Source organism: Dermacentor albipictus, chromosome 7 (assembly GCF_038994185.2).
Source record: "Dermacentor albipictus isolate Rhodes 1998 colony chromosome 7, USDA_Dalb.pri_finalv2, whole genome shotgun sequence".
NCBI lineage: Eukaryota > Metazoa > Arthropoda > Arachnida > Ixodida > Ixodidae > Dermacentor > Dermacentor albipictus.
This window is the reverse complement of record NC_091827.1, coordinates 1,458,218-1,474,484: the sequence shown is the minus strand read 5'-3', so window position 1 is coordinate 1,474,484 and position 16,267 is coordinate 1,458,218. Positions and strand designations below refer to the sequence as shown.

Genomic DNA, 16,267 nt, shown 5'->3' with positions numbered 1-16,267 from the left:
CGTGGTTAATTCCTTCTGCTCTTAGCGACCACAGCTTCCTATTTCTGCGGTTTGCCGATTCTAGCTTAGTACCAAGAGCAAAGAGACCGTGGCGCTTAAATCCACGTCTCCTAAAAGATAGGCAGGCAACCGCAGAGGTATCATCCATACTATTTCGATCGCTTCAGAACACAGCGAATCTAAGTGGTACGGAATGGGATAACGTGAAGGTCAGTGTGCGTGAGTGCTTCATGTCTTGGGGCAGGCGTCGAGCGCGCGAGGAGCGTGAGGAGATAAAAATCGTCTCCGACGCGATCCTCCTGCTCTCGAGGCCACTGTCCGGCGGGCCTGGAGTTGCTCCGGCGCTGGCCTCACTCCGAAAGGAACTTCGCATTCTCCTGCAGCGACGCTGGGATGGCTTGAGGGCCACAACCCGAGCAGAGCTGTGGGAAATGGAAGCGTGGTGGAGCAGAAATGTCCTACGTAAACATCTTTCAAGGAAGAGCACAACTCTCTCTTTCCTAATAGATCCACGCGATAATAGCATAGTCGACTCACCAGACGGAGTGCTTGCACTGGCGAGGCAGTTTTACATGTCTTTGTATGCCGAACCAGTTGCCTCTCCAGCTGTTTTTCCGTTTGCTTTACCAGCTGAGCCGCCGCAAGTGTGCGACTCAGCCATAGATGAGGACGAGCTATTTTCTGCCTTGAAGTCTATGAAGCGTAATCGCAGTCCAGGTTCCGATGGCCTCACAGTCGAGTTTTATGTTAAATTTTGGACAATGTTAGGGAAGCCGTTCACATCACTGGTGAACCGGCTACTAAGTGAAGGGACTTTGTCAGCGTCTCAACGAGAAGGGCTAATCACTCTCCTTTGTAAGGACGAGTCGAGGAGCACTGATCTGCGAGCATGGCGTCCAATCACGCTTCTGAACTGCGATTATAAGCTCATAGCAAAGTGTCTGTGTACGCGACTCACACCAGCGCTCAGCACTGTTTTGGGTCCGTACCAGGCATGCAGTGTCCAGGGGCGCTCTACTCAGCTTCACGGTATAGCATTGAGGGACCTTCTCCTGTGGGCAAACACCAGGAAACTTCCAGGTATTCTTTGCTCCTTTGATCAGGAGAAGGCTTTCGACATTATTAGCCATAGGTACCTTTTCCGTGTTTTGGAAGAGGCTGGTTTTAGTGTGGGTTTTCGGCAGATGGTCCAAGCTTTGTATTCTCGACCGACTTCTACTGTTGTCATACGGGACCGCGTCTCGGAGGCGTTCATTGTGGGGCGTGGTGTATGGCAGGGGGACCCCCTCTCACCTGCCCTCTACGTGCTCGCTTTTGAACCGCTTCTGCAGAGGTTGTCTTGTGACCGCAGAATTGGCAGGTTCCTACTCCCACCAGGTTCCCCTCCGGTTGCGCTATTTGCCTATGCGGATGACTTGTCCATTGTCGTCCCGGACGAAGCATCAGTTTGCGGCGTCTTGGAGGTCATGGACAGTTACTGCAGGGCGAGTGGTGCAAGGTTGAATAGGTCGAAAAGTGCAGCCATGTACTTGAACTCCACTCCGTCCAGTCCGCAGCCCGTTCATGGTCTCCCCGTGAAAACGCGGCTGCGCATTCTAGGCTTCCAATTCGAACCAGATGGTCTGTCTCCTGAAAACTGGCAACAGGCTAAGGAGAAGCTTGAAACCAGAATTCAGCAGTTCAGCGCGTTGTCATGCCCATTGACTGCTCGAGCGACAATCCTGCGCTCACCTTTGCTTTCATTCCTGACGTATGTGGCGTGTGTGTCTCCTGTTCCAACCCGAACCAAGCTCATCTTGGAGAGGGTTCTCTTTCGCTTCCTTTGGAAGGGTACAACTGGTTGTGTAGCTAGGCGGGTGCTCAAGCTGCCCAGGGATAAGGGAGGACTCGGAATTCCCGACCTGGGCATCGTGGCTACCGCACTACACGTCAGGTGGACCCAGGTCGCTCTTAACTCGGATATGCTCCTGACTCGAAGCTTTACCTCGTTTTTCCTTAGCACCCGACTCCGCTTGTTTTCGCAGAGCACATTTTCCCACTGTGCTCCTCGTTCAGGAACCCCATCCACCATTTATGCGGCGGCTGCCAACTCTTTGGTCAGCCTCCGCACGGTTCGCCCCGACATCGACGTAGTTTCAACTCCACTCCAAGAGTTAGTAGACATCCTCACCCCAGGCCTCCCCCCGCATTGCCATATGTATGACCTGTCCATTCACAGGCCAAACTGGAAGCTCATCACGGCCAGTTTCCTCGACGCTAGGCGTGCCACTTTCATGTATCGCCTGGCGCGAGGGTGCCTGCCGTTGGGCTACAGGCCCTTCACAGCCGTCCCGGTTCGTGGAGTGTGCCCGTTCTGTGGCGCTCGTGAGGACACGGTTCATGCGTTTGCGCAGTGTTTGCTTCCTGCAGCTCTTCTCCGTAGGATTGCTAGTCTTTTTAATCTCCCAGGCATTCCTTATCAGACAGTCCGATTTTTGCACCCTTTGCCTAATCAGGCGGTCAACCAGTTCGTGCTTCTCCTCGCTGAGTGCTCCTACCAAGTTTGGTTGGCACGCCGCGATGCAGTTTTCGGGGGGAGGGCGCCGGGCCTTCACGAAGTGCTTGCGAAAGCACGGAAGGAGGTCTGGTTCCATCTCACCCGGGAGCGGCACCGCTTGGGCGAGAAGAAGTTTCTCGAAGTGTGGGCCCGTCCTGCGGTAATTTTTGATGAGTCAGGCGGAAAGCTTTCCATTAAGTTATGATGCATGCTCCTAAGGTCGCTCGACTCGGCCGTGTGCGCCAGTCGATCTACGGGGTTTTGTTTGGTTCAGTGGAACCCAGAGCTAGAACCGGTGGCGGCGCACCCTTGGTTGGTCGCGCTGCTCCGCGGACGGCTTTGGTGCTCTGCATGGTTGTATGCCTTGGCCTCTTTTGCGCCGAGGCAGTCCGAAGGTCAGTCAGGCTCGAGTCCTGTACGACCAGCACGGCTGTTTGTGTGTTGCGTGCGGTAACTTTGTGTTGCTGCACCACAACAGCCCCCTTGTCCGGGAAGGACCGTTGGCCCGAACCAAGTCCCCCCACCCAGTCAACCCGGGTTGTGGGGGAGTACCGGGGTCAATGTATTGGATGATGATGGGTTGATGAGATATGTATGCTCATGGACGCGGTGCCTTCAAAGGTGCCAAGTCCTCCTCCCATCTGACAACGGTACGACGCTCGCCCGCGCGCCGATAACTTCGGACTATAAACGGGCCTTAACGCGAAATTTCAGCGCAGCTCTCTACGTGTTTTCATTTCCCGATATATTCACTGGCTCGGACAATGTGTCTCGCGCGGCACGTTGCAAACTGAGCGAATCGTTGCTAAAACAAGTAACACTCAAGCACAATGATAACAGCGAGCAGGATAGTAGGTCGTGGAAAATCTCATCTGCGAGTCAAGCGCGTCGGATTTTATACATGACTCGTCGAAGGTGTAATCACTGGTGCCCGCGTGGCTTCCAGAATTCGCGTCGCGCGTACAAGCAGATTGCAAATACTATGGCGTCGTCGTAGTCCCACACTGCTTTTCTCCCTTCCATCATGCTCTCACTTTAACCTCCTCCTCGCGCTTCTTTCGCTATTGCCGTCTTTCGCGCGCGTTCGCTCTTTCGTCCTTCGTTGAGTTCGTTCGCTCGGTTACGCCGAGGGAGGACGACCCACGCCGACGCTCAATGCAGGAACGGGTACATATCCAATAGGTGGCCGAAAACCCGCCATCACTGCTCTCGTTTCAGGACAAGTTATTAGCGCTGTTTTGTCGTTGTTATTGAGATCGGTTGTTCGTTTTGACGCCGCCAGGCCTAGAGGGATGGCATGTCGAATTCTACGGTGATGCACCACAACAGCGTTGATCTCCCGCCGTACAAGGTGGCGAAACGCTTTGAGCAGGACCGCGCCACCGTTATGTTGTGTCGGAGCTGTTGTGACGCGTCCGTGCGTAAGTCGGCGTGGCCCTGTCGTGCTGCCTGTTGTTTGCAATTTACACTGTGCTGTGGACGCAGTTCGCTAAATCTACTTTCCGTGCTCACGAAAAGTAAATTTTCACTTAAGGCTCGCGTGACTGTTTTATAGTTGAAAACACTCGGTGATGCCCGTTTGCGGCACCCCTTCGTGCACCACAGAAAAACGACACCTATAACTGAATTTCCCCGCGAACGCAGGAAAAAGTCTGCGAGAACCTTGTTCTACTAAGCCATGACGCTTTGTCTTCGCGTGAAGTGGTCTTCAGGAAATTCTCCGAGGCACTAGGCGTTTGCCATCGTAGTCATTTAATCAAGGCCACGAGGAGCGGACTTGAGCCCTGTGTTTCAACAATCGCACGCACTGAGCATCGAAATGCTAGGCAAACGGTATTGGGTAGTTTTGTCGTGTTGCGACTCAGCATGTATACTTGCATTCATTGCACCGATCATATGTAACGAGGTGGACGGAATATTGAAGTAAAACTGCCGCGTGTGTAATATTTGACCAATCGGTTCTCGTATTTGTAAGACGCGCCTAAGATTAACTTTGCTTTGTCAATGCTCTTAAGTTTATGTGCGTGGCCTCCTGTGGATTCATGCAGATGAACGTGTTGGTGACCTGCCTTAAACCACATCTCAGTTTTTTGGAGCTTCTCTTCCTCTGGTTTTACTCGAGTGACAGCTATATATTTTGGCAATAAACTTTCCCTTTCGTTTTGCCAGAAGTGTCACTATATACTGCTCTTTCTCTCATTGCTGTACTCGTCTCTGGATTGTTGCATAACAGAACGTAAGGCTAATAAGTGGTTCAGCAAGACATTTAGACATTATACCGGCAGGATTTATTATACTATACCACAAGCAGGAAGTACATACAAGCCAAACGCATGGACTTATACTTTAGGCTAGATGTTTGCAAGGAGGGAATTAATTTATTAGTGTTTATAAACGTCGTAAGATAGAGGTCGCGTGTTCTGCGTTGGCTTTTCACTTGGAAAAACAATAAATTATGTGGTTTTACGAACGAAAATTACGATCTCATTGTTGAGCGTTGTGGGGGATTTGGAAAGAATTTTGATCAGCTGGAGTTCTTGAGGCGCACCTAATTCTACGTACATGAGCGTTTTTGCATTTTTGACCTCATTAAAGTTCGGCTGCCATGGCCGTGGCCGAAACCACGACCCCGAGCTTTGTTTTTTGACACTTTGCTAATCAAGACTGTTGTCTACCACGTACTCTTTATCATTATCGTTATTATACCTTTCACACACATGTTTGTATCTCGATAACTACAATACCTTCACTTAATGGTAACGCTGCCGTATTTATTCATCTAGTTTGGTAATTTAGCTTTTCATGGCATCACTCAACTATATTTTCAGCCAAAGTTGCATGAGCATTTTTTCAAGGACAACGTTTAAGCATACATCATATGCGTCAACGCTGTTTTTGAAAGAGATTTGTGAGCGTAAGCGAAAGCGTGGCAAAAATGCCTATATTTATCTGCCGGGTTCGAAGCCTTCTAGTATTTGTTTAATCTAGGCGTTCGACCTCTGTTTATGAGGTGACATGTCAATATTGCGATGCACGTAAGCGTTGAAATTGCAAAAAATACAATTTCTCGCTCTGTCAGGGAGCGAAGAATTCCTGCTCGCTGTCATGGCGCGCCTTAACACAACATGGCGGCGCGAGCAGACGTGTGCGAAGAAGTGTCGCCTCAGACCAACGTCGCCTAGAAAGCGAGTGCCACGGGCGTCCGTCGGCCCCTGCCACCAAGCGAGCATGCGCCAGGATCCCATGATTCCCCAAGTGACAAAAAGATGGTAACGGCACCGGAAATGGTTGTCCCTACGAAAGCTTGATGCATGACGTCACTCTCTTCTGGTGCTTTTTTTTTCTTTCCCACACAGTCGCAGGGCATCCGTGGCGCGTCATTAATCTACGCAGCGTGTGCATTGCGCTATAGAGGGGCCCCATATCAGATGGAGTACGTGAAGCTGGTGCTCGTAGTTATTTTTCTTGATTTTTTGCCCTCGTAAAATCAACGAACCCTGTCTTTGGTTCAATTTGGCCCTTATCTCGAGAAATGGCTCGCTACTCTCTTGGTATGTAGGCAAGAGTTGTATGGTTGCTTGGGTTGGACCAGGGATGTCAGGTTGGCGGTTTGGTTTCCCGACAACTCCTCATGCCCAGCTATCCCGACGATGTGTGTGTAGATCTGGAGGTGCTGGTGGCGTGCAGCCATTCGCCCTCCTCGCAGGATCTTGCACACGTGTTTTGGAGTCCGTGAATATAGTTGCGCGGCTGGCTCGTTTACGCGTGCGCTTAGTGGCTCTGACAATCGTTGAGAGTTCTAAGTATCCATTGGGGACATGTAACCTGAATTGAGGTTGATGCCGCAGCCGCTATCTTTGGCATCGATGGATGAGGTTGATCACTGTACAGCACCAATGTTCTCGGCGACACCACCGCAGTTGTACGAGCCTCGCTTTCTCCATCATCGCAGGCCTCGCGAAGAGCAAAATCATTCCGACCTCATGCAACACGAATTGCTGAGGAAGATAGCGGACACCTACAAGAAGACACCGGCGCAGGTGAGTGCGAAGCTCCTGGGTTTCGAAAGCGAGGAAGTTACTTAAGAAACGTTTCCAACGGCTACATATAGCCCCAGCCCCACGTTAGTACTATTCCTACATTCAGGACCACATTTAACTGGTAATGCAAAGCATGGCATGTTCGGTCGTGGCACCTTTGACGACCGAACACGGTAGGCTTTACCATCGTATTCTGCGCCGTCTTTTCTTTCATTCTTTTTTTTTTACGACAGCTTGGCTCGTTAACGTTAGCTGGGACACACGGTAGGAAATTATGGAAGCAAGGAACACAAATCAAGTGCACGAAGGTTTATTCGATTTTTGGTTTTCCTCGACGTCCCGAAGCGCGAGTTCTTGAGGGTTGAAAAATATTACTGAGAATTTAATCACTCTTATTCTTACTATGTGCTACTAAATTTATACTGACAAAACAGTGGGTGCACACAAGTATGGAGACCGGATGTGATCAACAGGAAAGGAAACCTCAGCATGAAACCGTAATTTCTGCAAAATGAATTGTCCTGACCATGCTGTCCTAATCCTTTTTAATCGGCCGTCAAGCGATTAACTGTAGCTTTAGATTACAATTAGGACCTGCTGGTACTAGATTAATAGGCTTTGTGACCAACCTATGAAATAGGCTAAATAGGTTTCGTAGAGCCTATGGAAGCCTATGGAAAAATTCAGTGCCATTCCAGTCTACGAAGGTGGATGACCAGCGAAGCTGTGTATAGTGATGACTATATTGATTTAATATAGGGGAATTACTATATTGATAGAATAAAGACACATACACGTGAAATCCTGATTCTACCGTCATTTATTTTATTTTGCTACCACAGTGATCATCGCAGTGATGTCATTGGCTGAAGCCGTTATGGAGCAGCTTTTTGGAGCAGCCAAAAGTGCATTTTGGAGCAGAGAAACAGGCTTTTGGAGCAGCTCAAGGCCCATTGCCAAGTGGAAAACTTGACTTTGCAAGAAGTAAAATAGTAAAATGAGGAGGAAGCCTTTGGGAACAAACCCTTTTGTGCCATAAAAGGGGCGTTGGGCAGTGGCGTAGCCAGAAATTTTGTTCGGGGGGGGGGGGCTACGCCACTGGCCCCATATATATATATATATATATATATATATATATATATATATATATATATATATATATATACATGGGGCCAGTGGCGTAGCCAGACATTTTGTTGGAGGAAGCTTTAGCTCGGGTGCTCCTATTTAAATACATGTAGAAGGGGAATTCGTTTTTTCTTGCAACCACTTCACCAAATTTGAGGAGGTTTGTTACATTTAAAAGAAAAAGCTTAATTCTAGTGACTACTGGTTTCGAATTTTTCATTTAGGTGGTAAATTATTTATTAAAAATTTTCAGAAAACGAAACTATCAAGTTTAAAACTCCGTGACTCAACAATGAAAAATGATATCACAATTCTGTGAATTGCACCTAATAGTACATCGACAGCGGACAAAATAGATATGTTACACATCAATCTCAAAAAAATTTAGTATTGTGGAAATACGGCTTTTGCAGAACCCTTGTACACAACGTAACCAATTCACGTAAGATACAAATTGACATTGCAAACTTGTCCAATTTCACTGTTATAATAGATGCCGTTTACAGAACCACAATGTCTGTTTTTCATGCATAGCTTTTAGTTTGTAAACGTCGTGCTCCTATTTTTTCAAGCTTTCGAATTTTTCAAAATATTTTAAACAAAATTCAGGCCCTAAATCGAAGTTGTGTTTCCAACAGAACTAGGATTTCACTTTCTCTCTCAAATGCAACCAATTTCAATAAAAGCGATTAGCAGGATTATCTAAGAAAAGCGTTTCTGCGTTTTACGAGTATTTGAATAGGCCGCGTCGGATTGGGCCCGAGCTAAAGCTTCTTCTTAAACAATTTGTCAAGGGACCAAATCCATGAATAATAATAACTGCATTGTCATTGCCAAAGATGCTGCAAACGAATTCTTGAACCCTACGCACAGTCAAAACAATAAAATATGTATTTTTTCATAAAAGAATATACTCGTATGTGCCAAAAATTTTGCCCAAAATAACTGATATGAATGCTTCCATATTTTTGTCTATTTATTAAGTAAATAAAATATCACATGAACTTTAGAACTATATCAGTTCGAAACCAGGAAAGCAGTGCATGCCGCTGATATGAAAAATTAAAAGGCAATGAACTGAACAAGTTGAGGACAAATATGTTAATGAAACTTTTTCATTCAAGAACCGTGCTTACATTCTTGTATATATGCAATGGCCAGTGCAACATCTCAATGACGCTGTAATTTGTTTTAATGTATTACGCAGGAGCAGCTGTCACCGGTCGTGTATCGTGAGTAATTGCACCGAAATTATAGTCGCAACAGAGGGCACGTATAAAAAGCAGGAATTCTGTAAGATATACGAGGGCAAGTCAAATGAATGTGAGCCAACAACGGGGTACTTTATTTAAAAGTAGTCTTCATGAGAATGTAGACATTTATCCCATTGACTAACGAGTCGCGTGATTCCCGTCTTATAATACTCCTTGGGTTGCTGCTTCAAAAAGTCTGTATCTGGTTCCCTTGAGCTGTTTTTTCGGTTGCCCCAAAATGTAGAAGTCGCAAGGTGACAGGTCTGAGCTGTATGGCGGATGCTGCAGCGTTTCCCACTTGAACTTTGCCAGTTTTGTATTAACCACATAAGCGACGTGGGGACAGGCATTGTCGTGGAACAAGATGACCCCATTCGTCAATTTTCCACGTTGTTCATTCTTGATTGCGACACGCTGCCGTTCTGGCGTTTCACAATATCGGAAACAATTGATAGCCTCTCAAGATTTAGCAAATTCTATCAGTAATGGACCCTGACGACCGAAAAAAAAGTCAACAACACCTTTCCAGTGGAAATGATGGCCTTTGCGTTCTTTGGGCGTGGTAAGTTCGAATGTTTCCACTGTAAGCTTTGCCGTCATGTTTCAGGCTCGTAGTAGTGGCACCAAGGTTCGTCCCCGATCACAATTGCAAACAAGAAGTCGTCATCCTCGTTGTGATGCCCGATCAGATGAGTCAAGGCAGCGCGAAACTTCTCCGTCTTTTCGCGGTGGATCAAAATCTTGGGGATCAATTGCGCACCAAAGAGCCGATAACCGAGAAGCTCATGAATTATGGCGTGAACCGAACCGTGACTGATGTTCAGACCGTCTGCCAGTTCATCGATGCTTATCCTCCGTTCTTGTTTCATCAGCTCATGAATCTTGAAATTGTGTGGGGGTGATTGCACGATGGTTTTGGCCCGGTCTTGGAATGCCTTTACAACGTCCTTTAAACCGTTTGCTCCAACGCTTCACAGTGGTCAATGAGATGCCGTGTTCAACGTAAACGGCAGCCATACGGCGATTAATTTCTGTTTTGGAAACACCTTTAGCTGTCAAAAACTTCGCGACACTGAGCTGTTCAACTTTTGAAGTGTCCATTATGTGACGCAACCATATTCAACCCAGTGTATGAGAGCATTAAAGAACATTTATCTTCACACCTGCGTGTCACTTTTGTAAATGAGACATGCCGTTCTCCTACGCGCATGCCTCGCAGATAATGAACCGAACCATTATTGCGCGGTTAGGGTAGGCCCACTTTCATTTGAGTCGCCCTCGTACATTAGAAATGCAAAGATACAGTGGGATATGCAAATGCGAAAATACGGCTTGATAAAGGACAAAAAGTGTCACTGGAAACAAAGTTCACAGCATGTGTACACAAAACCTCGCAACAAGATATTTAAGTACGTATAAATCTCCAATGAGTCTATGTATGTAAGAAAAAGTAACTGTATATAATGCGTCAAACAAGGCAATTAAACATGTTGCACAATCATAGATTCACAGACTCCTAGATTCCGCCCCCACTCCATCCACTCCCCCCGATGTATTGCGCGCGACGGAAGGCGGCGCGCTTCCTGCCCGCTTTCTTCCTTTGCGCACACAAGACTGAGCCACCATCGTAGGCTCACCCATTCCACCTCCCCTCCTACGCTTTCACTCGCACATACAGCATCACCCTTGGACTTTATACGAAACATGAGGGCGACGGCGACGGCAGGACGGCGTCGCCGGCGACCCCCCCTGGATACGCCCCTGGTCGCACGTCAAATCAACACTTCTGTGCCCGCCGCGATAGCCTTGCGGCTACGGAGTTGTTCGAGGTTCTGGATTTGACCGAGGCAGCCGCATCTTGTGCAAAGCACAGAAAGCATCGCTTGCATCGATTCCCACAGTGCGTGGGAATTGTGCAGATCCCACGCAATGTGAGAATCGATGTGAGCGAAGCTTTATGTGCTGTTTGCTTTGATTGGCGGTAAATATAGCGGTGATGTTGACGGGGAATGATCAATTTCTGCGACGTTTGGTCAAACACAAGAGTGGCGAGTTGATGTTAAACGTTACCCTGCGTGTACCACTGCTGTTACTCTGAGTAGCCCACAAAACACACAGGGAGAGGTGTTTGCTTGAGGCATTTTTGTGCGCCATATTTCATAACCTCTGAGAGGGTTGAGCATTGTGATTGTCTCACATGGCAGATCGCATCGTGGGTGAAGCACTGAACTTGAATAATGGGGCTGTACGTGCCAAAACCACAGAAGCAGTGCTTGGGTTCGGGCTAGTTGGCATTGCATTGCAAACACAGCGCGTGCAGCGCGCGTCGTGCCTTTGGTCCGTGTACGCGCGGCGTTTGCCCAAACCCCAATCGTGTTATGAGGCAGATCGCAGTGACGCACATTTTGACACCGTGATGTTCTTTAGCGTATCCCAAAGCCTAAGTGCGCGAGCGGTTTTTTTTTTCTTTATTTCGCCCCGTCGAAATGCGGCTGCCGCGGCCGCGACCTCGAGCAATGACACAGCTGCAAAGCTGTCGCGACGGGAACTTCACCTGACGCGCGACGGCTTCCGTTGTGTCGCCTCTACTTCATTTCACCAGCTGTTCGCAGCGCTGTGGAAGGTGGGGGGCTCTTAGCCAGTCGGGGCTGCTGGAGCACAGCAAATAGTCCGTCAAGTATTTGAGCGCTTTAGGTCTAGATTTAAAACATTAGGCTCAAATTTAAAACAGTTTGGAGTGACAATATTGCTACGGAATAGTATTACCGATGACGAAGAGGCGAGCAGTAAGAAGATGACGACAACGATTGGAGGCTAGCGCGGGCTGTTGCCTCTTGGCCAAGTGCGGCGTATTACGTTGTAAATATACTTGTATATAGCTTTTCATTTGTGTCTTCTTACGTAACATATCTGGTGGAGGTGGACGTTCCCTGTACCTCGTCACGGAGCTTCGCAGTGGACGGTACGTCGAGCCTAGCTTCATGGCTCCCGGCGATGACAATTCGACTCAGCCGCCTCCGACCCCTCCTGCCACTTCGACGACCTACATCTCTCTCCCTGCTCCTCGTGATCCTGGCGTATTCTCGGGCAAAGTTGGGGACGACGTCGACGACTGGATCAGCCTGTACGAACACGTCAGCCGCAATAACCGGTGGGACCCTACTATCATGCTCGCCAACGTAGTCTTTTACCTCGGTGACACACCTCGAGTTTGGTTTCGGACGCACGAAGAGGAGCTCACCAGTTGGGATTCGTTCAAGCAAAAGCTCCGAGACTTGTTCGGCAACCCCTACGGTCACAAACTTGCCGCGCAGAAGGCGCTTTCCGGCCGTGTGCAGACGTCAACAGAGCCCTATGTCACGTACATTCAGGACGTCCTGGCTCTGTGCCGCAAAGTTGATGCACACATGCCTGAGTCCGACAAGGTATCCCACATCCTCAAAGGCATTGCCGATGACGCCTTCAACTTGCTCGTGTTCAACAACGTCGCGACGGTGGATGCTGTTATCAAAGAGTGCCGCCGCCTGGAACTCGCTAAAAGCAGACGTATCGATCAGCAGTTTGCCCGTTTGCCCAACACCCCAGCGACTTCTTCCTGTGCCGACGCTCCTCGTCCCAACAACACCGGCGATATTACCAAGATCGTTCGGCGTGATCGAGATTGAGGCCGCCTATCCGGCTGCCTTCGACTCCAGCCCCACCAACGCACCGGCAGTCACGGTTTCCCTGATCCAGGCAGTTGTCCGCCAGGAGTTCGAAAACATGGGCCTTCACACCATCTGCTCGGCCCATCACCCTGATACCCATCCGGCTTCTTCGATTCCGCCCCGTCCCGCATCGTCTTACCCACCACGTTTCCGCAACCCAGCTGAATGGCGCACTGCTGACGACAAGCCCATTTGTTTTCACTGCCGTCGCATCGGGCACATTTCTCGGCACTGTCGAAGTCGCTGGACTTCCCCGACCCGGTCTGCTTATGCTGCCTATTCTCGCCCCTCGGGTGGCCCTTCTCGTCCTTATGCCGCACGCTCCGATAATGCCGCCACTGACTCTCCTGCGCCGAACCGCCCCTATTCTCGTTCACCTTCGCCCCAAGGACGACAATCTCGCTCTCCCCAGCCCCGTCGCTCCTTTTCGCCGACTCCCTTCGGACGCCGCTCCCAGCCGGAAAACTGAATGATGCAGCGCCTCGAGGTGACGCTGCATTGCTCCCTACGCCGCCAAATCCTCCACTGACGTTGCCCACTCATCTGAACCTTCTTGACGTGCAAGTCGACGGTGTTCCTGTATCTGCTCTTATAGACACTGGGGCGCATTTGTCGGTAATGAGCGCGGACTTTCGTACCCGCCTGGAAAAAATAATCACGCCCGCCACGACGCTTGTTGTCCGTGTCGCCGATGGCGGAACAGCCCCCGTAATTGGTATGTGTGCCGCCCGCGTCTCCTTCGCCGATCGCTCAACAGTCGTGCTATTCACGGTCATCGCCCACTGTCCCCATGACATCATCCTCGGCTTAGACTTGCTCTCCGCACATTCTGCTCTAATTGATTGTTCCGCCAGTACTCTCCGCCTTGACCTGCCTGTTCTGGATCCCGCTGAACCACACCCCAGTCGCCTCAGTTCCGTCGACTTTGTTCGCTTGCCACCTACGGCACTGACTTACGTTGACCTAGTGTCATCCCCACCAGTGCCCGACGGTCACTATATCGCGGCTCCTATACAAGACGTCCTCCTTACACACGGGATCACGGTACCTCATACCGTTTTATCTATTACGGCTAATTGCGTCTGCCTGCCAGTGGTCAATTTTGGCTTGCCGACACAAGTGCTGCCACGCGGGATGTCTCTGGCCCAGCTTTGCTCATTCGAAGATCACTCAATAGCATCTATTGAGGTAGACAGCCATTCAGCCGATCCTCCTCTACCATCTCAGTCGACAACTTGCACCATCGCCGACTTACAGAAAATGATTGCGCCCGACATGCCGTCCGAGCACGCTCGTGAGCTCTACCGCGTTCTGTTTTCCTACAACGATATTTTTGACTTTCACGATCGTCCTTTGGCCCAAACTACAACTGTTAAACATCGCATTAATACCGGCGATGCCCCTCCTATTCATCGCCGCCCGTATCGAGTGTCACCGGTTGAGCGTCAAGTTATTCACGCTGAAGTTCGCAAAATGCTTGCCAATAACATCATAGAACCGTCATGTAGTCCATGGGCGTCACCGGTTGTACTGGTAAAAAAAGAAGGATGGCTCATGGCGCTTTTGCGTGGATTATCGGCACCTTAACAGGGTTACCAAAAAGGACGTGTACCCCCTACCTCGGATCGATGACACCCTTGACTGCCTCCATGGTGCTCGCTACTTTTCTTCTATTGACCTCCGCTCCGGCTACTGGCAGATTGCTGTGGACGATCTCGACCGCGAGAAGACTGCTTTTGTAACTCCGGACGGTCTTTATCAATTCAAAGTGATGCCGTTTGGTCTATGTAACGCTCCTGCCACTTTTGAACGCATGATGGACTCCCTTCTTCACGGTTTCAAATGGTCCATATGCCTGTGCTACTTGGACGACGTCATAGTATTCTCCCCAACGTTCGCTACGCACCTCGAGCGCCTCTCGGCAGTGCTGGACGTTTTTCGTCGCGCCGGTCTGCAACTGAACGCATCGAAGTGCCAATTCGGCCGTCGCCAGATTACCGTCCTTGGGCATCTCGTTGACGCGAACGGAGTGCAACCGGACCCAAGCAAGATCCATGCTGTTACGCACTTTCCTGTTCCGAAGTGTGTCAAGGATGTGCGCAGCTTCATCGGCCTTTGTTCCTACTTCCGCCGTTTCGTGAAAAATTTCGCGGCCATAGCACGACCACTAACCGAGCTTTTGAAAAAAGACGCCCCTTTCCAGTGGGGCGATAACGAGGCCTCTGCATTCTCGCATCTAATCGACGTTCTCACAACGCCTCCCGTTCTGGCCCATTTCGATCTTTCTGCGCCTACCGAAGTTCGTACTGATGCCAGCGGTCACGGAATTGGCGCAGTACTGGGACAACGCCAGCGCGGCAACGACCGTGTTATCGCTTACGCCAGCAGGCTCCTCTCACCCGCGGAGCGCAACTATTCCATCACTGAGCGTGAGTGTCTGGCCCTAGTTTGGGCGGTTGCGAAGTTCCGCCCATACTTATATGGCCGACCCTTTTCCGTTATCACAGACCATCACGCGCTTTGTTGGTTATGCTCATTGAAAGACCCTTCAGGAAGGCTTGGTCGCTGGGCCTTACGCCTCCAAGAATATTCGTTCTCTGTCACCTACAAATCTGGCCGACTACACAAGGACGCTGACTGCCTGTCTCGCTACCCGGTAGACGAGCCTGATGACGCCGCCGACAGTAGTACCGCCGACGGCATTTTCTCTGTGTCTGCCTTCGCTAACATCGCCGATGAGCAGTACCGAGACCTATCGCTGCGAGTACTCATCGAGCGTCTGCGCTCTACACCTACCGACGCATCCGTTCGCCGATATGTCCTCCAGGGCGGCATTCTGTACCGAAGGAACTTCCTCCCTGACGGATCTGATCTTCTTCTTGTCGTGCCAAAACATCTGCGACAGACCGTGCTCTTTGAGATGCATGACGCACCTACTGCAGGACATCTTGGCGTAACCCGCACGTACGACCGCGTCCGCCGCCGCTTCTATTGGCCTGGTCTCGCTCGCTCCGTCCGACAGTATGTGGCTGCCTGCGATACCTGCCAGCGTCGGAAAACACCTCAGGTGCTACCTGCCGGTCATCTCCAGCCGATCACTGTCCCTGTGGAACCGTTCTTTCGTGTTGGATTAGACCTCCTCGGTCCCTTTCCCACGTCATCCTTTGGGAACAAATGGGTAGCCGTCGCAACTGATTACGCCACCCGATACGCTATCACGCGGGCTCTCCCTACCAGTTGCGCCACTGACGTCGCGGACTTTCTCTTGCGTGACATTATCTTACTTCATGGCGCCCCGCGACAGCTGCTCACTGACCGTGGTCGTAACTTCCTCTCGAAAGTTATCGCCGACATTGTACGTTCCTGCTCCACTCAACACAAGCTGACTACCTCATACCATCCTCAAACCAATGGCCTGACAGAGCGGTTAAACCGTACTCTTACCGATATGCTGTCAAAGTACGTTTCCAAGGACCACCGCGACTGGGACATTGCCCTTCCTTACGTCACATTCGCTTATAATTCTTCCCGGCACGACACCGCCGGATTTTCTCCCTTTTATCTGCTCTACGGTCGCGAACCGACCTTGCCCCTTGACACGGC

The 16,267-nt window shown here is 50.0% G+C and overlaps 1 protein-coding gene across 3 annotated transcripts in view; it reads left to right on the top strand.

Moving 5' to 3' along the window:
• The window catches only part of LOC135918016 (1,5-anhydro-D-fructose reductase-like), a 217,370-nt gene that overhangs the window by 164,318 nt on the left and 36,785 nt on the right, over nucleotides 1-16,267 (top strand). For all 3 annotated transcript variants that reach the window (XM_070521489.1, XM_070521488.1, XM_065451682.2), the window contains one exon: nucleotides 6,489-6,576. In XM_070521489.1, coding sequence (XP_070377590.1) covers nucleotides 6,489-6,576 — 88 coding nt within the window. The remainder of the gene's footprint in view (nucleotides 1-6,488; nucleotides 6,577-16,267) is intronic.